The 26,272-nt window shown below is 33.5% G+C and overlaps 1 protein-coding gene across 1 annotated transcript; it reads right to left on the bottom strand.

The window, feature by feature from the left end:
- Positions 1-124: 124 nt before the first annotated feature.
- On the bottom strand, positions 125-18,902 carry LOC101892043 (putative transporter svop-1). The gene is made up of 8 exons (XM_005180988.4): positions 18,375-18,902; positions 6,342-6,504; positions 5,846-6,274; positions 5,672-5,779; positions 4,447-4,579; positions 4,027-4,310; positions 804-931; positions 125-737 (listed from the first exon to the last, which is right to left on the bottom strand). Exons 1-8 carry the CDS (start codon positions 18,700-18,702, stop codon positions 703-705), a joined length of 1,608 nt encoding a protein of 535 aa, XP_005181045.1. The 5' UTR covers positions 18,703-18,902; the 3' UTR covers positions 125-702.
- Positions 18,903-26,272: the final 7,370 nt, after the last annotated feature.

Genomic DNA, 26,272 nt, shown 5'->3' with positions numbered 1-26,272 from the left:
TAACTTATTACTAAGGGGAGGACAAACAATTATACAAACCTAATATTAAAACTTTCAATATAAATCCAGTATTAAGTTAAGATAACACATTTCCTCTTTTTCACAACCTGCAAGAATCAACTATATTTGGAATTTTTTTCGATATGATAAAGGGGAAATCGATTATGGTTGTACAATTTTTTACATTTTTGCAGTTCTGAAACAGCAAATATATAGGGACTTCATGGGAAGTTCCTAATTTTAAAATTAGAGCTAACTAACAAATATCATAGAAATTCTGTAACAGATATAAAATCCAGCTTATTTAACGTAAAATAATAAGTTGATTTGATTTTGTTATAAAAATGTTAAATTGGCCTAATACTGACTACAACTGACGTATTAAATCTGCCAATTTATTTAAGATTATAAAAGAAGAAGATTAAAATTTATACAAACGAAAATAGTCTTAATTTTTTTAAAATATATCTCATTTCATTTTTATGAATTTCAATCTTCTTCCTTTACATTATTCCAACTTCAATTTTCACCACACTTATTCCAATAAATCTTAAAATTAAATCAGGCTTAATTTTAAAATATAAAAATTATTTGAACACTTCCTTAGAACTATTATTAAAACTAAAGTCGTGAAAATGGCAAAAATGGTTCGATGCTCTGGACCAATTTCAACTCCATTTTACAGTCTTGAATCACATATTTTTAGATGGGTAACAGTAAGGTCAAGCCAGCACAGACTGAAATAATAAATTAAATAATTATATGAATTTGGAAATTGAAATTATTATATAACTCAATCTTACCCAAGACGAGGGCATAAAACACCCCAAATGTTATGCTGCAATATGACTCCAGCAGTACACCAATAATATTGCTGCCAATAACGCTACCAGAGCGTCCCAACATCAGGCAAATGCATACGGCTTTCCCTCTGAAAAAAATATATATATTTTAGAATAATACCATTTACAATTAACTGCATTTTAAAAGTAGAGGTAACAATAGAAGACGCGTTTATATCGCAAAGTAACATAAAAAGCCAAATTGCTAAGTTCCCCCTCTTTCACTGTTTTTTGATATTTTTTTTTGAATTAGGATTCCTCCCTTTATTATTTTGGTCAAAAATTTTAAACCTCAAGCGAGTAACCAAGCTTTTTTTTTTCTTTTTTCAAAAGATGGTTAAAATTTCCATGAGTTCTTAAATAAATGTTTCCAAGCTCCACCCTAGCTATAAACGTGGATTTTTTTAAATAATTTTCTCCAAGCTCCACCTAACCTATAAACATGGATTTTTTGAAATAAGTTTTTCCAACCTCCCACTAAGCTATAAACGTGGATTTATTAAAATAATTTTTTCCATGCTCCACCTAACCTCTAAACGTGATTTTTTTAAATATTCTTTTCCAAGCTCCACCTAAGCTTTAAACGAGGATTTTTCAAATAATTTTTCCAAGCACCACCTAAGCTATAAACTTGGATTTTTTAAATAATTTTTTCCAAGCTCCACCTAAGCTATAAACTTGGATTTTTAAAATAATTTTTTCCAAGCTACACCTAAGCTATAAACGTGGATTTTTTTAATATTTTTTTCCAAGCTCCACCTGAGCTATAAACGTGGATTTTTTAAATCATTTTTTTCCAAGCTACACCTAAGCTATAAACGTGGATTTTTTAAATAATTTTTTCCAAGCTACACCTAAGCTATAAACGTGGATTTTTTTAATATTTTTTTCCAAGCTCCACCTAACCTATAAATGTGGATTTTTTTAATATTTTTTTTCCAAGCTACACCTAACCTATAAACGTGGATTTTTTTAATATTTTTTTCCAAGCTACACCTAACCTATAAACGTGGATTTTTTTAATATTTTTTTCCAAGCTACACCTAACCTATAAACGTGGATTTTTTTAATATTTTTTTCCAAGCTACACCTAACCTATAAACGTGGATTTTTTTAATATTTTTTTCCAAGCTCCACCTGAGCTATAAACGTGGGTTTTTTAAATAATTTTTGCAAGATTAACCTAAACTATGAACGCGGATTTTTTAAATATTTTTTCCAAGCCTCACCACAGCTATAAACGTGGATTTTTTAAATATTTTTTTCCAAGCTTGACCTAAACTATGAACGTGGATTTTTTTAATATTTTTTTCCAAGCTCTACCTAACCTCTAAACGTGGATTTTTTAAATATTTTTTTCCAGGCTCCACCTAAGCTATGAACGTGGATTTTTAAATAATTTTTTCCATGCTCCACATAACCTCTAAACGTGGATTTAAAAAAAAAAATTCCAAGCTCCACCATACCTCTAAACGTGGATTTTTAAATAATTTTTCCAAGCTCCACCTAACCTCTAAACGTGGATTTTTTTAAATAAATTTTTCCAAGCTCCACCTAACCTCTAAACGTGGATTTTTAAATAATTTTTCCAAGCTCCACCTAACCTCTAAACGTGGATTTTTTTTAATAAATTTTTCCAAGCTCCACCTAACCTCTAAACGTGGATTTTTTTTAATAAATTTTTCCAAGCTCCACCTAACCTCTAAACGTGGATTTTTAAATAATTTTTCCAAGCTCCACCTAACCTCTAAACGTGGATTTTTTTAAATAAATTTTTCCAAGCTCCACCTAACCTCTAAACGTGGATTTTTAAATAATTTTTCCAAGCTCCACCTAACCTCTAAACATGGCTCCACCTAACCTCTAAACGTGGATTTTTTTAAATAAATTTTTCCAAGCTCCACCTAACCTCTAAACGTGGATTTTTAAATAATTTTTCCAAGCTCCACCTAACCTCTAAACATGGCTCCACCTAACCTCTAAACGTGGATTTTTTTAAATAAATTTTTCCAAGCTCCACCTAACCTCTAAACGTGGATTTTTAAATAATTTTTCCAAGCTCCACCTAACCTCTAAACATGGCTCCACCTAACCTCTAAACGTGGATTTTTTTAAATAAATTTTTCCAAGCTCCACCTAACCTCTAAACGTGGATTTTTAAATAATTTTCAAGCTCCACCTATAAACGTGGATTTTTAAATAATTTTTTCCAAGCTCCACCTATAAACGTGGATTTTTAAATAATTTTTTCCAAGCTCCACCTATAAACGTGGATTTTTAAATAATTTTTTCCAAGCTCCACCTATAAGCGTGGATTTTTAAATAATTTTTTCCAAGCTCCACCTATAAACGTGGATTTTTAAATAATTTTTTCCAAGCTCCACCTATAAACGTGGATTTTTAAATAATTTTTTCCAAGCTCCACCTATAAACGTGGATTTTTAAATAATTTTTTCCAAGCTCCACCTATAAACGTGGATTTTTAAATAATTTTTTCCAAGCTCCACCTATAAACGTGGATTTTTAAATAATTTTTTCCAAGCTCCACCTATAAACGTGGATTTTTAAATAATTTTTTCCAAGCTCCACCTATAAACGTGGATTTTTAAATAATTTTTTCCAAGCTCCACCTATAAACGTGGATTTTTAAATAATTTTTTCCAAGCTCCACCTATAAACGTGGATTTTTAAATAATTTTTTCCAAGCTCCACTTAAGCTATAAACGTGGATTTTTTAAATAGTTTTTTCTAAGCTCCATCCAAGATATAAACGTGGATTTTAAAAAAAAATTCTAAGCTCCACCTAAGCTATATACGTGGATTTTTTAAATAATTTTTTCCAAGCTCTAAATAAGCTATATACGTGGATTTTTTAAATAATTTTTTCCAAGCTCTAAATAAGCTATAAACGTGGATTTTTTTAAATAATTTTTTCCAAGCTCCACCTAAGCTATAAACGTGGATATTTTAAATAATTTTTTTCCAAGCTCCACCTAACCTATAAACGTGGATCTTTTAAATAATTTTTTTCCAAGCTCCACCTAACCTATAAACGTGGATCTTTTAAATAATTTTTTTCCAAGCTCCACCTAACCTATAAACGTGTATTTTTTAAATAATTTTTTAAGTTCCAACTAAGTTGTAATCGACACTTTTTTAACAAATTTTAATGACTTTTACTCACCTCAAATGTGTGGGAACCAAATCCACCACAGCTCCACTCAATATTGACACACACAGTCCCGGCAGCATTACAAACAGAATGAAACATGCTACAATTGCAATGGGTTCCATTATCCAATGCAAAACAATGCCACAAATGGCAGATACCGTCAATAGCAGGATAATGGTACGTTTACGGCCCAAGGGATTAATTATGAAACCCAACACAAAGTAAGCACCCAAATAGACCAAACCAAATGTTATTGAATCGATGTAGGATTTTCTTGTTATAGTGTCATCACAAACCTAATCAGAAAAGAGAGAGACATTTAAAAATGATTTAAATTTATGAAATAATTTATAGAAGTAGAGAAACAATTCTCGATATTTGAGTTTCTCCTCATTCCTTATTTTGAAACTGTCCAGAAGCAAAAATACTCACATAATCTGTTGAATTAGAATTCTGCTGTTCCATCGAGGCATCAATAACTTGGCAGATACTCATCTGTGTTTCATCATCTACGGAACCTAAACGATTTTGAATTGTTGGATACCAAAGACCCATGCCGGAATTTCTGGAAAGAAGAGAAACGAATGGATAACGTGAAGGTGCGTGAAAGGTTTTATTTTTTTAATAAGAGTCCTGAGAAAAGACTTACATCTCTAACTTTTAATACCCTCCACCTTAGGGTAAAGGAAGCATTGGAACCCATTAGGACCTACTAATACCGATTTTTAGACATATTCATGGGAAAATGTGGCAAAAATCATCAAAATACTGAATATGGGGCTATACAAAAACGTGGAACTATACATACAATGTTTCCCCACACGAACTAGGACCCTTTTTATTTTTTTTAATAAGAGTCCTGCGAAAAGACTTACATCTCTAACTTTTAATACCCTCCACCTTAGGGTAAAGGAAACATTGGAACCCATTAGGACCTACTAAGACCAATTTTCGGACAAATCCGTGAAAAAATGTGGCAAAAATCATCAAAATACCGAATATCGGGAGCTATACCAAAGCGCGGACCTATACATACAATGTTTCGCCCCCAGAGCTAGAACCCATTTTAACCAACAGATACCAATTTTTAGACAAATCTGTGATAAAATGTGTCAAAAATCATCAAAATACCAAATATCAGAAGGTACCGTTTTATGGGGACTATACCAAAACGTGGACCGATATATCTCATTTTCAATACCAACAATTCTAGACACAATACAAATTGTTCTGCTAAATTTTGACGCTCAACGTCATATAACGTGAGCTGTATCGTGATTTCAACAGACAGACAGACGGAAATCGGCTTAGAATTTTATGCTGATTAGGAATATATATACTTTATGGGGTCACGATGAATATTTAGGGATGTTAGAAACGGAATGACAAAGATAATATACACTCCTTCCAAGGTGGAGGGTATAAAAAGGCTTGCTAAGACGTTTTGCACCTCGAGGACCTATTAAATATGTTCTATCCAGAGAAGACCTATTCCTTTAGAGGTTGTTTGAAAGGTCTCCTATCTAGGAAAAAATATTCTATCTCGAGAAGACCCTTTGGAAGGACTATAGAAGATCTTCCATCCATACATGACCCGTGATATGTCTTCTATTGAAAGCTTTGAATACTATTTTTACATTTCTAATCATATACTTACACAAAAAATACCCCGCACATTACAATACAGCATGTGACGAAGTTCACCAAATGGGGTTTCTTGAACAAGGGCTTGGTGTCGATCCACATTTGTTTCATTATCTGGACACTGGAAAATAAAATACAAAAAATTAATAATTTATAAATTTCCAATTATTGTTCCTCTACCACTCACAATGACTTCGATGTCTGTATCAGCTTATCACTTTCCGTCGGGTTTTCATCGTAGATTTTATAGATATTAAAATCAGCCAATGTCTTGCCCGTATTCAATTTAGCAATCCAGTTTGTGGCAGCAAATGCTTCCTCCTGTTTTCGAATGGACATCAAAATTCTCGGACTATCTGGTAGCTTTGACATAATCAGAATGGCAATGAAACCCGGTAAAATATTGAAGACAGTCAGCAAACGCCATGGACGAAATGCAAAACTATCGGATATATCGAAAGACCAATCCATTGATAGTACCAGCCAGGCGATTGCAGGGACATAGGTCATTGCCAGTGCCACAAACATACTGGTGAAATTGATCACAACTGGGCGGTGGCGTATCGATACGAATTCACCCAAATAGGCGTAGGTGGTTGAAGAGGCGCCAGCAATACTAAAAATTGAATTCAGAATTTTATTTATAAGTTTCATTATTATTGTTGAAATTTGAATTTACTCACAATATTCCCACAACGAATCGCAGAAAAACAAACAGCCAAAAATAGGGAACGAATATCGAGAGCAGTGACACCACATTACCAATCAGGGTGGTATACATTAAAATCGGCTTGCGTCCATACATATCGCACAGATAGCCCCAAACATAGGATGAACATAAAATACCTGAAATGTAGAATGAGAATTTAGTTAGGTATTAAAAAAATTACAGAACACAATATGAAGACTAGTTTAGTCGAAAATTTGTAACCCTCAAGCAAATCCTCAAAGAGATCTTTTTGGTTCTTTTTTTAAAACATGGCTAACAACTATCAGGTCTTGGTACGTAGGCTGGTGATAATACTGTGTTCTTGGAAATTCGTACTAAAAGAGTACGAAAAGTATTAACACGTACTTAAAATTAAATTGGACAAATGGAATGAGGTAGAATTCTGAAAATTGGAAATAGAGTCACTGATGGTGTGCAGGATAGATGAACCAAAGGGTTTTTGAAAACTCGCATATGTGAAAGTGGTTTTGGATATGTGTACTAAGTGTACATACGGTACTAAATGGTACTAGATTTGGAAGAGTCGGTTTAAGGGTGAACAGATGAAGTTGGAATTTTAAAATTTTTGTTTTGGGGTCCCTGTTAGTAGTTGGTTTGTAATAAAGTAGAGGTTTTGGAAATGGGTACTACAAGTGTACGAAAAGTGCTAAAAAGTACTATATTTGTTACAATTTGGAATAGAGCTAAAAACGTGAAATTTGATCTGATAATTAATGTTGAAAAGTAAGTTTGATATATGAAGGTTGTTTTGGCAATGTGTACAATGTGTGCGATTTGTACTTAATGGTACTAAATTTGGAACAGATGTGTTTAGGGTGAACGGATGGAGAAATTTTGTATTTTTTGCCTGTTATTGTTTGGGTTGTGATAAATAGGTGGTTTTGAAAAAAGTGCGCGAAAAGTACTAAATAGTACTATATTTGGTACAATTTAGTATTGGGTGAACAGATAGAGCTTTAAATCTAAAAGTTGGTATTTCATGTGTTGCCTGGACATATGGAAGAGGTTCCAGATATGAGCACTATAATTGTACGAAAAGTACTAAATGGTACTATATTTAGTATTGGCTGAAGGGATCGATAAAATTCTGAAATTTGTTATTTACATTACTAATGAAATTTGGCGGGGGCTTGGAAATATGTACTATTTTTTACGAAAAGTACTAAATTTGGTATTGGTAGATGTTGGTGTCTGCGATTAGGATATGCAGGTGGTCTTGAAAATGTGTCCCATTAATATACCAAAAGTACTAAGTGTACTAAATAGAATATTGGGTGAAGGGATAGCGGTGAAACCCTGAAATATTATGTTGCGTTAACTGTTGGTGTCTAGGAATGAGATATGTAATGGTTTTGCAAATGGCTACTAAAATGATACTAAAAATACTAAATGTTACTAAATTGGGTATTGAGTGAATGTATGGAGTTGGATTTCCGAATTTTGATATTTAGGTCTCTGTTAGTATCTGGGATTGAGACATGGATGTGGTATTGGAAATGGGTACTGTAATTGTACGAAGAGTACTAAATGGTACTAAATTTGGTATTGGGTGAATGGAGTTCTGAATTTTGATAATTAGGTATATGTTGATATCTGAGATTGGTTTAAGTACGGAGACGTTGAAATAGTTTTAGACAGAAAAAAATGGTTTTACTAATATCCTCCTCGAAAAAAACATGCCAACACTGTTCTCCTTGATAAACTTAAACGTTTTCCTATAGTTCTCTCTGAAAAAACGCACCATAAAAATCAATTCGCAATTGAACATTTATTACTGCGTATTTGGACTGACTACTAAACCTCAGTTCTTCATAAATCTACCCGAGTGCAATGAAATCTTTATGAGAGTCGTAAATCGTTAATTATTTTTAAAACTATATCAGGTGCATGGGGAACGTTAATCACTCAAGTGATTTCTATATTTTTATCGGTGGGAGCAGGCGTAGTATTTAGTTGCCTCACTGATATTTTTTTAGTTTCAATGTTTTAAAAATAAATAGAAAAATATTTTCTTTTGATATTGGGATCTAATAATAACAAATAAATAGTGGTGTAGTAGTTAACTTTAAAGTTAATATAGTTTAGAATAGGTAAGTTTTTAGTTTAAATTTAAATTGTACTTTACTGCAAGAACAATCCTTACAAACCTAATAAAAAAATACTTGAACAAGTCGTGTAAATTAACATTGTTCCCAAGTACAGGGTGAGATGAAGAAACTGCAACCAACTTCAAACTGCTGTCATTTCCAAGCCACTTGTCGAACAGCTGTTAAAATTATTCCAGTTATTCCATTTTGGTAAGAATTTTCCAGAAAAAAATTATTCGTGATGCTGGTAGCGTAGCCCGACGTCAAGGAAGTGGACGGAAGAAAACAGCAACATCCGCAGAAATGGATCGAAAAGTAAAGAAGCGACTTGATCAAAATCAGCATCGCAGTGGCCGAAAAATGGCACGTGAGCTGAACATATCGCAATATTCCATTCGGCAAATATTGAAAAATGAGCTTGGGGTAAAGCCATTGAAATTCTAAAAAGTGCAAGAACTTGCAACGGAAAGAAAATATACTCAAGAGAGCTAAAGAGTTCCTTTGCTTGGCCGAAAGTGGTGATCTGCCGAATTTGGTTTTCTCCGATGAGAAAACATTCGTTGTCCAGAAGTTTGTAAACAAACAAAATGATCGTGTTTACTTGCCAAAGAGGTCAGTTGAAAATGTGCACCTTCGGTTGGCCACCAGGAATCAAGCGCCGGCCATGGTGATTGTGTTACCCGCCATAGCAACCGATGGTCGCATTTTGCTCGTATAATTCGACAGTCGCATCAGAATAAATGCCGAATATTATGGCGAAAATATTCTGGAGAGTGTATTAAAGTCTTGGGCACGCAAACATTTTGGCCGCAGCCCTTGGACATTCCAACAGGACTCAGCACACGCCACCCAAAAGTGATTACAAAATGAGGTTCTACACTTCATTTCCAGAGCACAATGGCCACCAAAATCTCCGGATACCAGTCCGCAGAGCAACATTATACAACGTGTGACGGTTTCATTGGCCGTTTGAAGGCCACAATTCGTGCCAAAGGTGACAAATTCGAACAAATCTAACTTATTCTAAATTTTGATGCTATTTCCGACATTTTTTGCTTTAATTCAATAATATTTAAAAAAAATGTAAAAATTGTGGAGTTTGACTTTGTTGCAGTTTTTTTTATCTCACCCTGTAGTAGTTAACTTTAGAGTTAAGATAGGTTGAATATAGGAAAGATTAAGCAAGTCGTATAAATAAACATGTTCCCAAAGTATTGGGCGAAACTTTCCATCAAACTGTTATATCATTAAAAGTCCAAAAACGGCATTTTATGTTAAACAAAAATTAAGCAGAAATCTCGAAATTTAATTCGAAAACAACGACAACAAAGCATATTGAATTGGTTAATAACATTAAAGGAAATTCTAAAAAAAATAAAAATCAACCAACTGAAAGTGAAAAAGTTGAATGGAAATTTTTGTCATCTCCAGAAATGACGAAATTTTTATTTTACCAACAATAATGTAAAAATACCTTGCTTTGTTTGGAAAAAAAAAGCAAATTATAAAATAATATATTCAGCGATAATTTATTTATTTGTTGTTGCCAATATTGACATTTACATACATATGTATGTAAATTTGCATTGACAAAGATCTGTAAATAAATGTGTATGCAAGTATTTGCATACTGTGTGTGTTGAGATAAAAGATCTTGCCAAACAGAGTCCCGTTATAAATGTGGGTCAACCACTTATTTAATTTAAAGGTAATAAAATGTGTTTGTGGAGTTTCACTGGAGGATATTACAACCATTAAATATCATACATATATAAATTAAATAAATATACAAAAAATAACCTTGTAAAAGCTCATAAAATATAATTTTCTTTATGTTTATGTTATCTACAAAATCCCCATGCAAAGATTTCAAATCCTTGGCTTTTTTTATATATTTAATGTATTTGTATATTATATATTATGTCCGCAGGACTTTTGCTATTGAAAATAGGACATGCAGGTCCACGTCTTCGTATAGCCCCCATACAACGGCACCTTCCGATATTCGGTATTTTGATGATTTTACGACATTATTCATCGGAATCGTTTCAAATTTCGTATTTGAAGTTCCTAATGGATACTACAGCCTACGACAGAAAATTGTCCGTGCATGCCCACGCCTTCGTATAGCTCCCATATAATAGTACCTCCTTATATTCGGTATTTTAATAATTTTAGCTACATTATTCACCAATTTTTTCTTCAAGTTTTACATTTGAATCTTGTTATGGCTTATGACATTTTGGATAATGTATTTTAAAAGCAAACTATAAAGAGCTAAAGATAGGTTATTCCTAAAAGCTCAGGGAAATATTAAAATTATTATAACTAACATATTTTTTATTATAACCCAAATAATTTGCAACAACAAAATTATTATATGTAAAATTATTAAATCATTTTTTTTTTTTAATTTTTAATTCATCCTTTGCCATAGTTCCTTTTGATGATTTGCATAGAATCACATTCTGAGTCGATTTATGCATGTCCGTCCGTCTGTCCATGAATTTTTGCAAACAAAGTACAGATCGCATTTCTCGCCCTATCAAGATGAAATTTTGCACAGATCATTTGTTTGGCCCAAGGACGAACCCTATTGAAATTGGAGATAATCGGTCAAAATTTAGATATAGCCCCCATATATATCTTCGTCCGATTTGCCTTTTATTGTGCACCAAACGTGTAATATCAGCCAGAATTGTATGGAATTTTGCACATACGACCAAATTCGGTCTTAAAATAAGTATGCTAAATTTGATCGAAATCAGTTGAGATATAGCTATAGCTCCCATATATACTGTTCATCCGATTTGTTATTTTTATCCTCCGCAGCCGTAATATGCATTCTGTAACAACAATATTTGGGGAAATATATCAAATGGAGCTCAGAAATACCTTTGCTAAATGTTATCGAGATCGGTTCAGATTTGGATATAGCTCCCATATATAACTTCGTCCGATTTACCTTTTATTGTACTCCACGTACGTCTAATATTTGACCAAATGGGATGGAATTTGGCACATGCGACCTAATTGAGCCTAGAAGCTAGTATGCCAAATTTGGTGAAGATCGGCTCAGATATAGCTATAGCTCCCATATATATTGTTCATCCGATTTGTTACCCACAGCCGTAATATGCACTCCGTAACAACGATATTCAGGGGAATATATCAAATACAGCTCAGAAATATATTTGCCAAATTTTATCGAGATCGGTTCAGATTTGGATATAACTCCCATATAAATCTTTATCTTATGTCAAATTAATTTTGCACCAAATGAGCAATACAAGTCCGAATTTAAAAGATAGAAATGCTTCGGCATATTTAGTCCTTTGCACTTTAAATTATAATCATAGCGTGTATGATTAAATTCTCCCATAAAACCTTTTAATTGTTATGTGGAGCTCTACTAAAGTAGCAAAGTGGTGTAGGGTATCATAAAGTCGGCCCCACCCGACTTTAGGGCTTTCTTTACTACTTTTTTTATAAATTTGCAAGTTCCTTCGGCCAGGCCGAACTTAGCTGCTTTTTTATATGTTAATTCTCTGGTACCATATAATAGTAAATGAAAAAAGACATGATGAAAACATTTTCTTTTATCAGGAAAATTTAATTAAGAATCAACCTTCTCTTATTTTTTGTCTCATTCTCAACCTAAACCGTGTAGGGTGACACATATTTGGTTTCCTCCAACTACAAATCTTTTATTTCTTCTTTATTTCGCTCTCTAATTTTATGACACTTTGATTAAGCTTGAAGAGAAAGGACGAGAGGGAATTGAAAGCCATGAAACAGCAAGTGTTTTCAATCCAAAAGGCATTTTTCTTGGCGTTATCTGCTGTCATTTTGGCGTTATCGGCTGTCATTTTCTTGAAATTAAATAAATGTTCTACAGTGTAAATATTTACATTTATTTAATTTTATAAATGCTAAAATTTAAACGTTTTCATATTACCAATATAGGTTTATAACCCAGTCTAGTAGTTAAAAATAACGAATAAATGGAAAGTAAGTACAATTAAATTCTCAACATTTAAAATACGATTACAATACCGCTTCCGTCGTTGCCAGTGAATTATATATTATCTGTTTAGGAGAACACCCATAGCACAGGCAACGACGAAATCTTCTCAAGTTCTCAATTATAAATGTTTTAATAATTTTTCATAATAGAATCGTGTGCCTCCACACCGATAAGGACACCAAGATATCGAAAACGTTAATAATGCATTTATTAAGGTGCGGATCTAACAATGTTTGCCATTTTAAACACACGACAATTTTAATTGATTGTATTTCCGTATGTTTATCACACATTTATCCAGTGAACATTTCTGTGTTTTATTGCTTATGAAAGCGATAACGAATTTCTGGCATTTTTAATTTCAAACATTTGGTAAAGTTTGAAAATTATCATTTGTAGATTATTTCTATAACTTTCATATGGTGGTCCTTGACTTTGACAATTTTTATCAAATTTGTTAGATTTGTTTCCATGCCAAGAACCTACAAATATCGAGAAATCTAATTATGATGCTGATAAAATCATATTCTCTGTGCCAGAATCTACAAGAAAGTAAACATGTTACTACGATAACCAATCTTTTCTTGAAGATATCCAAAAAATGGCAAAACTAGAGGACTCTTGCAAAAGAGAAATAGTCGTTTAAAAACATAAGAGAGAAAGAGAGAGACAGAGTTAATGGGAGAGTAAAGCCCCCTAGCAAAACAATGAATAAATAGCCAGAGGCATCATTTAGTTTCTTTTTGCGGCACTAATGATAAAATGTATCGAACCAATGCGTGCGATCAAAGCATCGACGCATGACAATTTCATTAGCCCCCAAACACACACATGAATTAAAATTTGAATTTTTGTCTTCAATAAATTGTAATTTTTAATTACAAACTGTCAACACGTGCCGCCGTTACGCCAAATCGCAAAACTATTCTTTAGCGAACGATGTGCTGCGCAGTTGAAACGAAGGTATATGAACGCTAATAACAAACTACGATAAAGTGTAATTGTATTTTAAATGCTTGTAATTGAATTGTTCTTACGTTCCATTTATTAACTATTCTCGGAGAATATAATCAATATATTTAAGTACCAAACTGGGTTATAAACATATATTGTTAATTGGCTAGCAATTATTAACATGTAATTATAATTTATTTAAATTACATTCAACTGTATATATTATAAAATAGCACGTTTCTATCATTGAAATAAACAAATGTAAAGGATTGCAATCATTTAGAATTACATTATGTATACATCTTCGCGCTTCCGGCAAACAATTAATAACATTGTATTACTTTTTTTCAATCCTCAACATTTTTTCTGACACAACAGCTAAAGCTGCAATCTTAACAGTTAAAAAAAGCAGTAAGTTCGGCCGGGACGAACTTTAAATAAACTCCACCATTTGGAACGAATTTGGAAATTTTCAAAAAATTAAATCCCTTAAAAATTCTGTTAACATTTTTAAAACATAGAATATAAAAAGTCGCGGTTATATTGGGGTCTATACGAAGATGTGGACCTGCATAGGCAACTTTTGTCATAAGCCATTACATTATTAAAATACAAAAATTTAAAAAAAATCCGGTGAATAATGTAGCTAAAATAAAAAAATACCGAATATTGGGATGTATCGTTATATGGGGGCTATACGAAGACCTGTACCCTCATAACAATTTCATGTCTCAGGCTCTATATGGAACTTCAAATACGAATTTTAAAGCAAATTGAACCTAAAATCGTCAAAATACCGAATATAGGGAGGTACCGATATATGGGGGCTATACGAAGATCTAAACCTGCATGGACAATTTTCTGTCACAGGCTGTAGTAACGATTAGGAACTTCAAATATGAAATTTGAAACAATTCCCGTGAATAATGTCGCTAAAATTATCAAAATATCGAAGGAGGGGCTATACAAAGACCTGGACCTGCATAACCGATTTTTTGTCGTAGGCTTTAGTACCCATAAAAACGCTAGATACGAAATGTGAAACAGTTACCGCAAATAATGTCTCTATATACGATATCATGGACATTTCTTTACAGACATTTCTTTTCAAGAGTGTAAAGTGCTTAGAAAGGGCTTCTAGTATGAATTTCAAGACGATTTTTCAATGGTCAATCATCAAAATACCGCATATGGAGGTACAATTATATAAGGAATTTACGATATCGTGGACCTATATAGACAATACTCTTCCCGGGAGGTAAAGTACTCAGAAGGAACTCCTTTGTGGATTTCAGACAATTTCATTGAAAATTGGCTACAATCATCAAAATACCGAATATGGGGGTACCGTTATATGGGGCTATATGATATCGTGAACCGATAAAGCCCATCTTCGAAATTTACCTGCCTGCAGACAAAAGTCTGTTCTCTGCAAAATTTAAAAAAAGAAAACAGTAAAGAAAGTCTTAAAGTCGGGCGGGGCCGACTTTATGATACCCTACACAACTTTGCTAATTTAGTAGTGCTCCACATAACAATTAAAAGTTTTTATGGGAGAATTCAATCATACACGCTATGATTATAATTATAATTTAAAGTTCAAAAGACTAAATATGCCGAAGCATTTGTATCTTTAAAATTCGGACTTGTATTGCCCATTTGATATATATGGGAGCTATATCCAAATCTGAACCGATCTTGATAAAAATTTGGCAAAGATATTTTTGAGCTGTATTTCATATATTTCCCTGAATATCGTTGTTACGGAGTGCATATTACGGCTGTGGGTAACAAATATAAAAAATCGGATGTACAATATATATGGGAGCTATAGCTATATCTGAACCAAATTTGACATACTAGCTTCTAGACTCAATTTTCATCAAATTTCATCCCATTTCGGCAAATATTAGACGTTTGGTGCACAATAAAAAGTAAATCGGGAGATATATCCAAATCCAAGCCTATCTCGATAAAATTTAGCAAAGGTATTTCTGAGCTGTATTTGATATATTTCCCCAAATATTGTTGTTACAGAGTGCATATTACGGCTGGAGGACTAAAATAACAAATCGGATGAACAATGTATATTGGAGCTATAGCTATATCTGAACTGATTTCGATCAAATTTGGCATACTTATTTTCAGGCCTAATTTGGTTGTATGTGCATACTATTCGGGCTGATATTACACGTTTGGTGCACAATTAAAGGGAAATCGGACGAAGATATATATGAGGCCTATATCTAAATTTTTACCGATTATCTCCAATTTCAATAGGGTTCGTCCTTGGGCCAAACAAATGTTGTTTGGAAAATTTCATCTCAATCGGATAATAAATGAGACCTGCATTTTGTTCACAAGAATACATGGACAGACGGCCGAACGGACATGCGTAAATCAACTCAGAAAGTGATTCTATGGAGATCCTCAAAAGTAACTATGGGTCTACCTCGTTTCCTTCTCCATGTTACAAACAAATGCACAAAGACATAATACCCTGACCACAGTGTGGTGTAGGGTATAAATATGAAATTGGTAAACGTTTCTTTACTCCTAATATTGCAGACAATATTAGATTCAGTGTGAAGGCTGGATATATTGGTTCATACTTTCTAGCATCTCTCACACAAACGGTCAAAATTTAAACAAATATAATTTATATAAAAATAATAATAATAATTCATATATAAATAAATTTTCATACTTTTGCTCATCACAATGTTTGGGGCAGTACGAAAGTGGAAAATATGCTATCATTCCTTCTGAAACCTTCAAAAATGTACACATTTAGAATGCTGTGGTTTGAATACTCATAAATTGTTTTTCCATTTTTTTACCTTTCCCACAAAGGCGAATTAGTTCTCTGAGTTATTTCAAACTTTGTACATTGTACAGAGAGACAGACTATATTAGTGCACCCCATCTGATTTTAACATTAATGCCTCTATAATTTCAAAATTGAGCATATGGCAATAGGTTTTATAGGATTAGCAAAATTGAGTAGAATAGAAGAATTACGTAGAAATGTTGTCTCTAAAAGCATGGTATGGAATTTGATGACGTGTGAATATATCTGCCTATGAAGAAAAATAAATTTGGATCATTCCCAATATTTGCTACTAAATATTTGGAATGATTCAAATGTGTTTTTGCATATGCTCATAGGCATATGTATATGTCAACAAAAACAATATCATGCTTTTAATGAGAACGCTTTTACGATTTTTTTCTTGCTAATTTTTTTTTTTCATTTCTCAAAATATTGGAAAATTGTTTTTTCTCTAATTTAAAATTAATATCGAATTTTGAATATTAAAAAAAAAAAAACAAGTAAGCAAAGGCTACAGTCGAGCGGGGCCGACCGTTGAATACCCTACAACACTACAATAAACGATACAGTTTATATAGGCGAGATACTCGAAAGATCAGGTTTCGTTCTCTTATTTTCGAATAATAGCAACTTAAACTAATTTGCTCATTTCCAATTTATTGGTAGAAGTTGCACGTAAATGGTCTTCCTAGATCTGGAACCAATATTTCCCAAAGACCCATAATCTCTCAGAAGTGGCAAAAGACTAAAATTTATTATTAGTTTTTGACTGAAACGCATCGATATGAGATACAGCCATTTGACTATATTCTTCAACTAAATCAGCGTTAACGAAATAGTCAGAAGTGCGTCTTTCCTGTATTTGTGAATTCTCCAAGAAGTCACTGTAATGGATATTTTCGTATTTTGTCTACAAAAGTTGGCAAACTATTTCACTGCTTGGCTTTTGCAATGTCCGGTCACCCCCATTCAAATATGCCTGAGGATCGGGCGAAAATTACGACCTTCTGACAATTTTGCAGTTTTTTGGTCAATTTCAACCCCTAAATATATGTCGATCATCTCCAAAAAGAGTAGGCTTCTATTCTGACCCTCATCTTATCCCCATGCAAAATTTCGTAAGGATAGGGCCATAAATGCGATTTGTATATGATATACTGATATCCTAACTACTTAGTTTTGTTAGCTGTAGAAATATTACCAAATGTTCAATTCAAAATGAAAATATGCCAAAAATATGACAAAATTGAAAAAATATGAGAAAATATTACAAAATCTATATTTTCATCTTTAGAGAGATATTTTTATGCGATTTTTTAGGCGTTTTTTCTTTTCTGCCAAGAGGCCATTCTGTATTAATGAGAACTGTCGAAATCAGTTACGCCGTTCTCGACATAAAATAGATCTTTCAAGCATATCTTCTTCGATAGACATATATATCACACATAGTTTGCTATATATCCGATTTGTTAGATGTTAACATCAATGTAAAGATCAGAAGTAACCCTGTCATGGCTTTGTGATTTCGCCGGGATTTAAAATATTCGCGGTTTAATGAAAAATTTCGAATTTTTTCAATACAAAAGATATGGTCTATTTTACCCGCTAAATATAATTCGATGACCACCCAAATTGGTAGGCTTCTTCCCCGCCCTAAACTCTAGCTACATGCGAAATTCCGCGTCGATTGGTCTATAATTGCGACCAGTATAGCTACTGCAAAATCCGACATTTTTTCAGTATTTGGTCCATTTCAACCCCTAAACATTTGGCGATCATCTCCAAAAGAAATAGGGTTCTATTCCGACATTAACCCCACCTACATTTTAAATTTCGTGAAGATCGGGCCATAATTGCGACCTGTAGAGTGATTACAAATTAACATGGACAGACGGACAGACGGACGGACGGACATACATAGCTAGATCGACTCAGCTCGGTGAGCTAGGAAGATCCATATATACTTTCCTATGTGGGAAACCAATATTTCGTGGTGTTACATAATTTTTGGCCCAATCAAACTTATAATATCCCCAACACATAGTGTTGTAGGGTATAAATACTTTTTGTACAACAGAAACTCACCAATAAATGCAGCAGCACTCATTACGGCCATTTCCACCGAGTTGGTATTGAAATCACATTTCGAAGCAATCGTTATAATACTCATGCCCATTGTTTCACAAATGACCATCATTAGCAACAGGCCACAGGTGAACAACATTAAATATTGTGTTCTACCAAAACCGATAATATTCAAAACATCTTCATAACAGAAATTCTTCACCAAATCCTTTCCCACCGAGCCATTGTTACTTTGTATCGATAAACGAGATTCTGAAATCCTTTTGATATTTTCAATATATTGGGCTTGAGATTCTTTGACGGATGCATCTTTTTCTGATATCGACATTTTTTTTTCGTTTGTAATTTTTATTTTCGCTTTAATTTTCTGTCACATCAAATTGCCCGACAATTTCAAAAGTACCGCATTCGTTTCGAATTCGCACAAGTCAAGTGAAATGATAACCCGTCTAATCGCACCTGTGTCCAAAGCAGACTGTTCAACCACCTGCCCATTTACATTAGAAGAAAGCATCAATGCGGATAGATCCACTAACCGAATGTTGACACGCTTCGTATTGTTTGCTGGCTGACTGGCGACAGCATGGTTACGATTGGCTTTTCTTTTGTTATGCTGAGAAATGCCATCATCGTAAAGAGCACGACAACAACGACGACACGATGAATGAAAACTTCTTAACGCCTGTTTTATTTCCAACCGAAGCTGATGGGTGGTGGAAGGTGGTAAAATTCGAAGATAAAGTTGTGAATAACAACACTGTTTATTAATTACTCTCAAGTAATTTTCAAAAAATGAATACATCCCCCGTAATAATAATGGATATGAAGCTGAACACTGGTTCTAGATCTTCTGCTGAAATAGAAGACGACTAAAACGTATTCTGCAAAATGGAAGTTATTGTAAAAGCACCTCGATTGAAACTCAGCAAAAGTACTCATTATTTTAACAAGAACATTAAATAATTACTTATTTTTTGGTCACTAAATAATTACCTATTTATCAACGTTTCCGATAGAAAGTTGTTACATAAGTACGAATTAATTGACATTTAGTGACCACCCACCACATAGTTTGGAGGATATATTAAGTTAGTCGTTCCTCGAATTATCCTTAAAAGTATATTTATTCTTGATCAGCAATGTCTGTATATTTGTCTGTCTGTACATCAGACTTTCTAGTTTTAAGCCGATATGAAGAAGGTTGATAAAATTTTACTCGGATGTATTTTAGGTCTTCAGGATTTTTGGTATTGAAAATGGGTCATATGGGTCCACGTTTTGGCATAGCTCGCATATAACTGTACTGGCAGATTTAAGATGTTTTGGGCATTTAAATCACAATTTTAACGGAATTTGTTGTGAATGGTTAGAGCTGTCCATATACAGGGTGAGAAAAAAAAACAGCAACATCAGCAGAAATGGTTCGAAAAGTAATGAAGCGACTTGATCGACTCGAAACCCGCGTCGCAGTGGCCGAAAATTGGCTCGAGAGAGGAACATATCGCAATATCCCATTCGGTAAATATTGAGAAATGAGCTTACACTGCAACAGAAAGAAAATAGACACAAAAGAGCAAAAGAGTTGCTTCGCTTGGCCGAAAGTGGTGAACTGCCGAATTTGGTTTTCTCCGATCAGGGAACATTCGTTGTCCAGCAGTTTGTAGACAAACAAAATGATCGTGTTTATTTGCCAAAGAGGTTAGCTGTTAATGTGCACCTTCGGTTATCCACCAGAAATCAAGCGCCGGCCATGGTAATGGTGTGGGCCGCCATAACAGCAGATGGTCGCTCTCCGCTCGTATTTATCAACCGTGGCATCAGAATAAATGAGGAATATTATCGCGAAAATATTCTGGAGGCTCGCAAACATTTTGGCACATCGCACTCAGCACGCACCAACCAAGAATGGTTACAAAATGAGGTTCCTTATTGATTTCCAGCGCACAATGACCACCAAAATCTCCGGATACCAATCCGTTGGACTATTGTGCCTGGAGTATTTTGAAAAGCAAGGTTGGCACTAATAAGTACCAAAGTGTCGATCACCTTAAGCAAGCACTTCGCCGGGAATGAGCCAAAATACCGCAGAGCAACATTCGGACAGCGTGTGATGGTTTCATTTGCCGTTTGAAGGCCATAATTCGTGCCAAAGGTGACCAATTCGAACAAATCTAAACTTATTTTAAAATTTAATGCTCTTTCCGACATTTTTTCATTCAATAACATTAAAAAATTACCCCGAGCTCATTTTTCAATATTTGCCGAATGGAATATTTCGATGTGTTCAGCTCACGATCCATTTTTCGGGTTTTCCAGTTTTTTTATCTCACCCTGTAGGTCTAAGTTTTGGTGTAGTCCCCACATAACTGTGCCTCCCTATATTCCGTATATTCACGACTTAAGCCTTTTATTTCTACGGCATTTTTCCGAATTTAGATTTTGAAATTCGCAACGAGTATACTTCACACACTACATACAGATCCAGAGTTTTGTATATCCTCAAATAATGGTACCTTTTTATATTCGGAGTATTCAATATTTGATTTTTTACATCTTATAGTTCTTTCTAAAGTGGAGAGTATTAACATTTCGGTCGGATATTTGTAGGTACACACTTGCGCCCATGTTAAAATTAGATTTTAGGTTTCTGTCTTGTATCTTTTTTAACACCTCAAGAACGTTTCGAGTTTTGTTTCACTGTCAAACATTTTCAGGTTGGTTCATAATATAATCATGAATCTTCTTAAAAACAAACAAGGCTTGCAAATCATTGAATTTTATTATCTACTAGCAAGTCCCCGCTACATCGTCAGTCAGTCAGTGGAAAGTCCAACTTCAAATTTTAGATTCCTTTAACAGTTCGTGTTTGTTCAATTTGACAACAATTTGTAATCAGAACTAAATTTTCAGACTTTCAAGTTTTTATATATTATTCAATTCAAGTGTTTCCTTTGTCAAAAAGAATAATTAAAAAATGTTTACCTTTTCCGCCAAATTTTGAAAATTTTTCATTTTGAAATTTACCGAGGAGGACATTGCACAATGGATCCACATCCAATTTTTCTGTCCAAAACTATTTCAACGTCTCTATATGTAACCATAGAAACAAACAGTGTTCTCAATATCAAATTTCAGAACTTATAGATCTATCCCTTCACCCAATACCAAAATTAATAAGATTTAGTACGCATATACCTAACAACCTGCATCTTTCCGTCTTAGATACCAAGAGTGATCTAAAATTAGTACAATTTAGTACTTTTCGCACGCATTTGCATTTTTAGAACATATTTTTAAAACCACCTACATATCCCAATTCCAGATACTTACAGAGATTTCAATGTCAAATATGATGATTCAAGCCCCATTCTCCCACTCCATACAAAATTGAGTACCATTTAGTACTTTCCGTACAATTATAGTATATATTTCTGAAACCATATACATATCCCAATTCGAAATAGCAACAGAAACTTCAATGTCAAATTTGAGGCTCCCAACCCTATAACTTCATGAAATACCAAATTTAGTACCATTTAGTACGTGCACTTGTATTACACATTTCTTGAACCACCTCTTTAGCACAAACCTAACACGAACAGGAACCCCAGCACAAAATTCCAAGATACCAGCTTCATTAGTTCACCCTAAACCAAACTATTTCAAATGTAGCATCATTTAGTACAGTTTGCATACTAAGCACACATTTAAAAAAAACCACCTTTGTATATCAAAATTAAATTCTAACCTTGATTCTCATTTTAGTTTTTGGTTACAATTAGAAAGTTTAGTACTTTTTTAGAACTTTTTGTATTTTTGTACATATATTCTGCACTCCATCAGTGACTCTCATTCCAAATTTCAGACTTCTAGCTCATTCTGTTTGTCCAATAAAAGTATTCAATTTGTAGTACATTTTAGTACTTATAATAATTTCTAAAATTTCAACCTTACCACACGCCTACGAACCGAGGCCGGCTTTCAACAAGACATGCCACACAAAACGCTGAACTAAAGCTCATATCTATACGCTTCAATTGACGCATTGGAACACATCATTGCAGCATTTATTCGTGAAAAACTTTCCTATAGCTGTTAAAAATCAACCTTTATATGTATATCCTACATATTTTAAATATCTATCCGTTTTGCTCGATTGTGCCCACAGTGTAGTAATGATTTGATTTGGTTGTTAAGATAATTTCCGGTGCCTAATAAAATAGGCATGTATTTCACAGATAATCTTTCAATGCCTAAGATAAAAATACTAACAACTACTAGGCTGCTTTTATTAAGATTTCACCTACCATTCGCATTGAAGAAAACTAGAACACAATATCCGAGGCATAAATTATATGAATCAGAAATTCAAGAGAAATTCCATAGAACTCGAAACAGAAGTCGTAGATTGAAATGAAGGAACATTTAATTATAATTTTAGCACTTTAATTTAATATTCCAAATTAAAAGAAGTTAAAAAGTATCAGTCAGTTTTGCCGACAGATGCCATAGCTGACTACAGCTATGATTATTGAAATTGTTGACCCTCTTGGAGTGGGTTCCGAAGGAATGGGCCAATATTGTTAATTATATATCAGCCCCAAAAAAATATGATATAAATTCGACTTTATTGGTTACTTTATATGAGATATGTGATAATTTTTAGAAAAATCGCTGACTTTTTTTTCGCATGTTATGACAGATAATAGCATTAAATGTGGTGGCCCTTTGTGGGTGAGGTAACAGAAGCAGTTCGCAGATATATATTATCTTCACAGCAGATCTTGTGTTAGAAAAAATGTTTGTATGTGTGAAATTTGAAAAGAGTTGGATGCCTATTTAAAATTCTTTGACCGCTTTGTTTTTCAAAAATTTGAACCCTTTATGAGGGAGCTACCAGAATAAATGGTTCGATCTCTACCATCTTCATAACAGATCTTGTGTTGATGGAAATATTGAGATGTACCAATTTTATTAGCTTCATGGATATACAAAATGTTAACCCTTTGCGGGAGAGGTGGACCGATATAGGAGGAGTCCACCGATATATTCCATCTTTACACCAGGTCTTGGGTTAATAAAAATATTGTGATGTGTAAAATATGAAGAGAACCGGATGCTTATTTGGTTTTTATAACAGATTGAGATTTGTTAAGTCTGAATGGAATCGGATGTTAATTTCGCGTTTTATGAGCTTCATGGATATTAAAATTTGACCATTTGTGGGGGAGGCACCGGAAATAGGGAACTCATGCATCCCATCTTTAAATTAAACCTTGGATTACTACAAATATTGTTATGAGTGAAGTTTGAAAACGATCAGACTCTTACATCACACTTTATAAGATTTATGATTATTCAAAATTTTGACCCTATGTGGGGAAGGTACTTGATGGAGAGGACCGATATTGTCCATTTTCGCACTTGACCTAGGATTCCCAAAGTTGGAGCCAATCATATTATCTCCTTCCGTGCAGTAAAATATTTATTTATATATTTTTTTTTTAATTTCGAGGTACCAGCAGCAGTGGCCCGATATTGTCCATCTTCGAACCCGATCTAATTTTGATAATAATATTACGATGTACCAAGTTTGGACCAAATCGGATAATTTCTTCAAGAGTTATCGTGCGCACCAGCCAACTAGACGGACGGTCAGACATCGCTACCTTGGGTCTAAAACCGTTATTTCGATGAAGCACGTTTTGGGATTAACAAGTTATATATACCCTCCCTAGACATATGTATATTAAATTGAAAATACACATTTCTTGATCTGTCTGGCCACTTTCAGAACTTCAAGAAGAAAAGTTCCTTTTTTATTTTGGTGGGATCTCTTCCTCATCGAAATTAAGGAAGTTTATCTCGATATCGTTATTGAGAAGGTTGACTTGAATTTGGCCACTACCCACATTTTAATAAAGTTATGATTTTTTAGTAGTTATTTCGATGTGCTATGCTTTAACCAAACCGGAATCTCAATCAATTTCTATCGGGCATAACATTGATAATTTGAAAGGAAACGAACCGACATTGCCCATCCTGAAACTAAGTTAGTAAAAAATACAAAGTTTAAATCAAATCTGATACTCCCAAACACACATACTTAACCAAGAGCTTACGTCGAATTTTGTTTTTCGACATTGGCTTTAACAAATACTAGTTTTTTTTTCGATCTATAGCTTTTCTTTTTTGTTCGATTCTACAGCTCGCGTAGAAGATTTAGACAATTTTTAACTCAGAAATGGTTTTCTTAACTGCGAGCGTTTTGACTATATGACGCGTGTAAAGAATTTTTGTATAAATACATACATATGTATGTATTTCTTTTGATAAAATTTTGATATCTAAGCGTCATAGGCCTTAAAAAATTTGTTCATATTAAATGGAATATATAATTATTTGAACATTAAATCCCTTTATGGCCACATTTTATGATGTGTCATTGTACCGAATGAATCCAGATGAGGTAAGTGTGCATGCGACTAAAATACGTTAAGCCATTGAGAAAAGTTGTTCCCGTACCCTCTGATAACACCTTTTCTCCCGTGGGGAAATTCAAATATCTCTCATTTACTAGTTTAACTATTTAAAAACTTGTAATTTCATTAATACAACTCAAATATGTGACGCTAGATTTTTATCCAGTCTACAATTTTTTTTACAGGTCATTTATTTTTGGTGATATTTTTATGCACGATCGCAAAGCTATGTTCGCAAATGATTAGAATTTACACTCCTGAGTTAAGATTAGAATTTTTACACATTAATTAATGTGTGGAGAGATATGCCATATTTATTTTTAAACATAATCTGTAGAGATCATAATATGAAATAGTGCCTAAGTAAATATCTATGTTGATATATGTATTAAAGAGTCTGGCCAGATTTTAATGATTGTGATTTTGACATTGTTGATTTTTTGATTTATAGATAGGCATTGGATTTTAGGTTTCCTGAATTTGTATTTGAATGCATGAATTAAACAATAAAATGTTGTACAAGTGCTTGAGGTGGGGAGTTGACCATGATTAAGTAGCATTGTGTTGTACGTAACACCCACAAAATAACCAACCGTCACTAATGACTAAAATAAAATTGGATTTGGTAGAAGGGGGCAGAATTTTGATTATAATTATTGTGTTAATCAATTGAGTCAAATATTGTAGAATTTTTTACATTTTCCAAAATAGTTGGGGTAAATTCCATAATTGTTCTTTTTTACAAAACCATGGTTATTTATTGGTGGATAAAGATGGTAATGTTTACCTGGGGGTAAGGCAGGGAATGCCATGGTTTCGGAAAGACCCACCAATCCATATCGGTTCCCTTGTTTTTTGTCTGGGGATATTCTCCACATGAGTTATTTTCATACCTCAACCCCTTTCCAAAAAGTGACCTCAATACCAAATTTCAGATTTGTATCTCTATACCTTCCCCAAATACCAAATTTATTATCATATCAAACTTTTTAGTAAACAATTCCAAAACACCCTTTATATCAACCCTATTTCCAAAACTTGCATTAACAAATTTTTAAATTTTACCTCTAACGGTTCACATAATTCCAAAATTTTACGAAATGAGTTCCATTTTAGGTATTTAGTACTTTTCGAACTTTTGAGGTACGTATTTCTAAAACCCCCCTTCCCAAAAAGTGACATTAATACTAATTTTCAGATTTCCAGCTCTATAATTTTACCAAATACCAAATTCAGTACCATTTAGTACTTTTCGTACTTCCTCAGTATATATTTTCAAAAACCACCTTCAAATCTTAACCCAACACATTCTAGGCCCATCCGTTCACCCAAACCCAAATTGTACTAAGTTCAGTACTACTTAGTACAGTTCTTCTACTAAGAACACATTTCCAAAGCCACCTCCTTATATCAATT

Source organism: Musca domestica, unplaced genomic scaffold (assembly GCF_030504385.1).
Source record: "Musca domestica strain aabys unplaced genomic scaffold, Musca_domestica.polishedcontigs.V.1.1 1, whole genome shotgun sequence".
Taxonomy (NCBI): domain Eukaryota; kingdom Metazoa; phylum Arthropoda; class Insecta; order Diptera; family Muscidae; genus Musca; species Musca domestica.
This window is presented reverse-complemented; position numbering and strand designations above follow the sequence as displayed.

Excerpts from the sequence above, each read along its gene's own strand:
- LOC101892043 (XM_005180988.4), bottom strand. The coding sequence starts at position 18,702 with ATGTCGATATCAGAAAAAGATGCATCCGTCAAAGAATCTCAAGCCCAA. Across the intron at positions 5,780-5,845 it reads ATACAGACATCGAAGTCATT|TGTCCAGATAATGAAACAAA; the intron begins GTGAGTGGTAGA and ends TTTATTTTCCAG. Across the intron at positions 738-803 it reads GTTTTATGCCCTCGTCTTGG|TCTGTGCTGGCTTGACCTTA; the intron begins GTAAGATTGAGT and ends TTATTATTTCAG.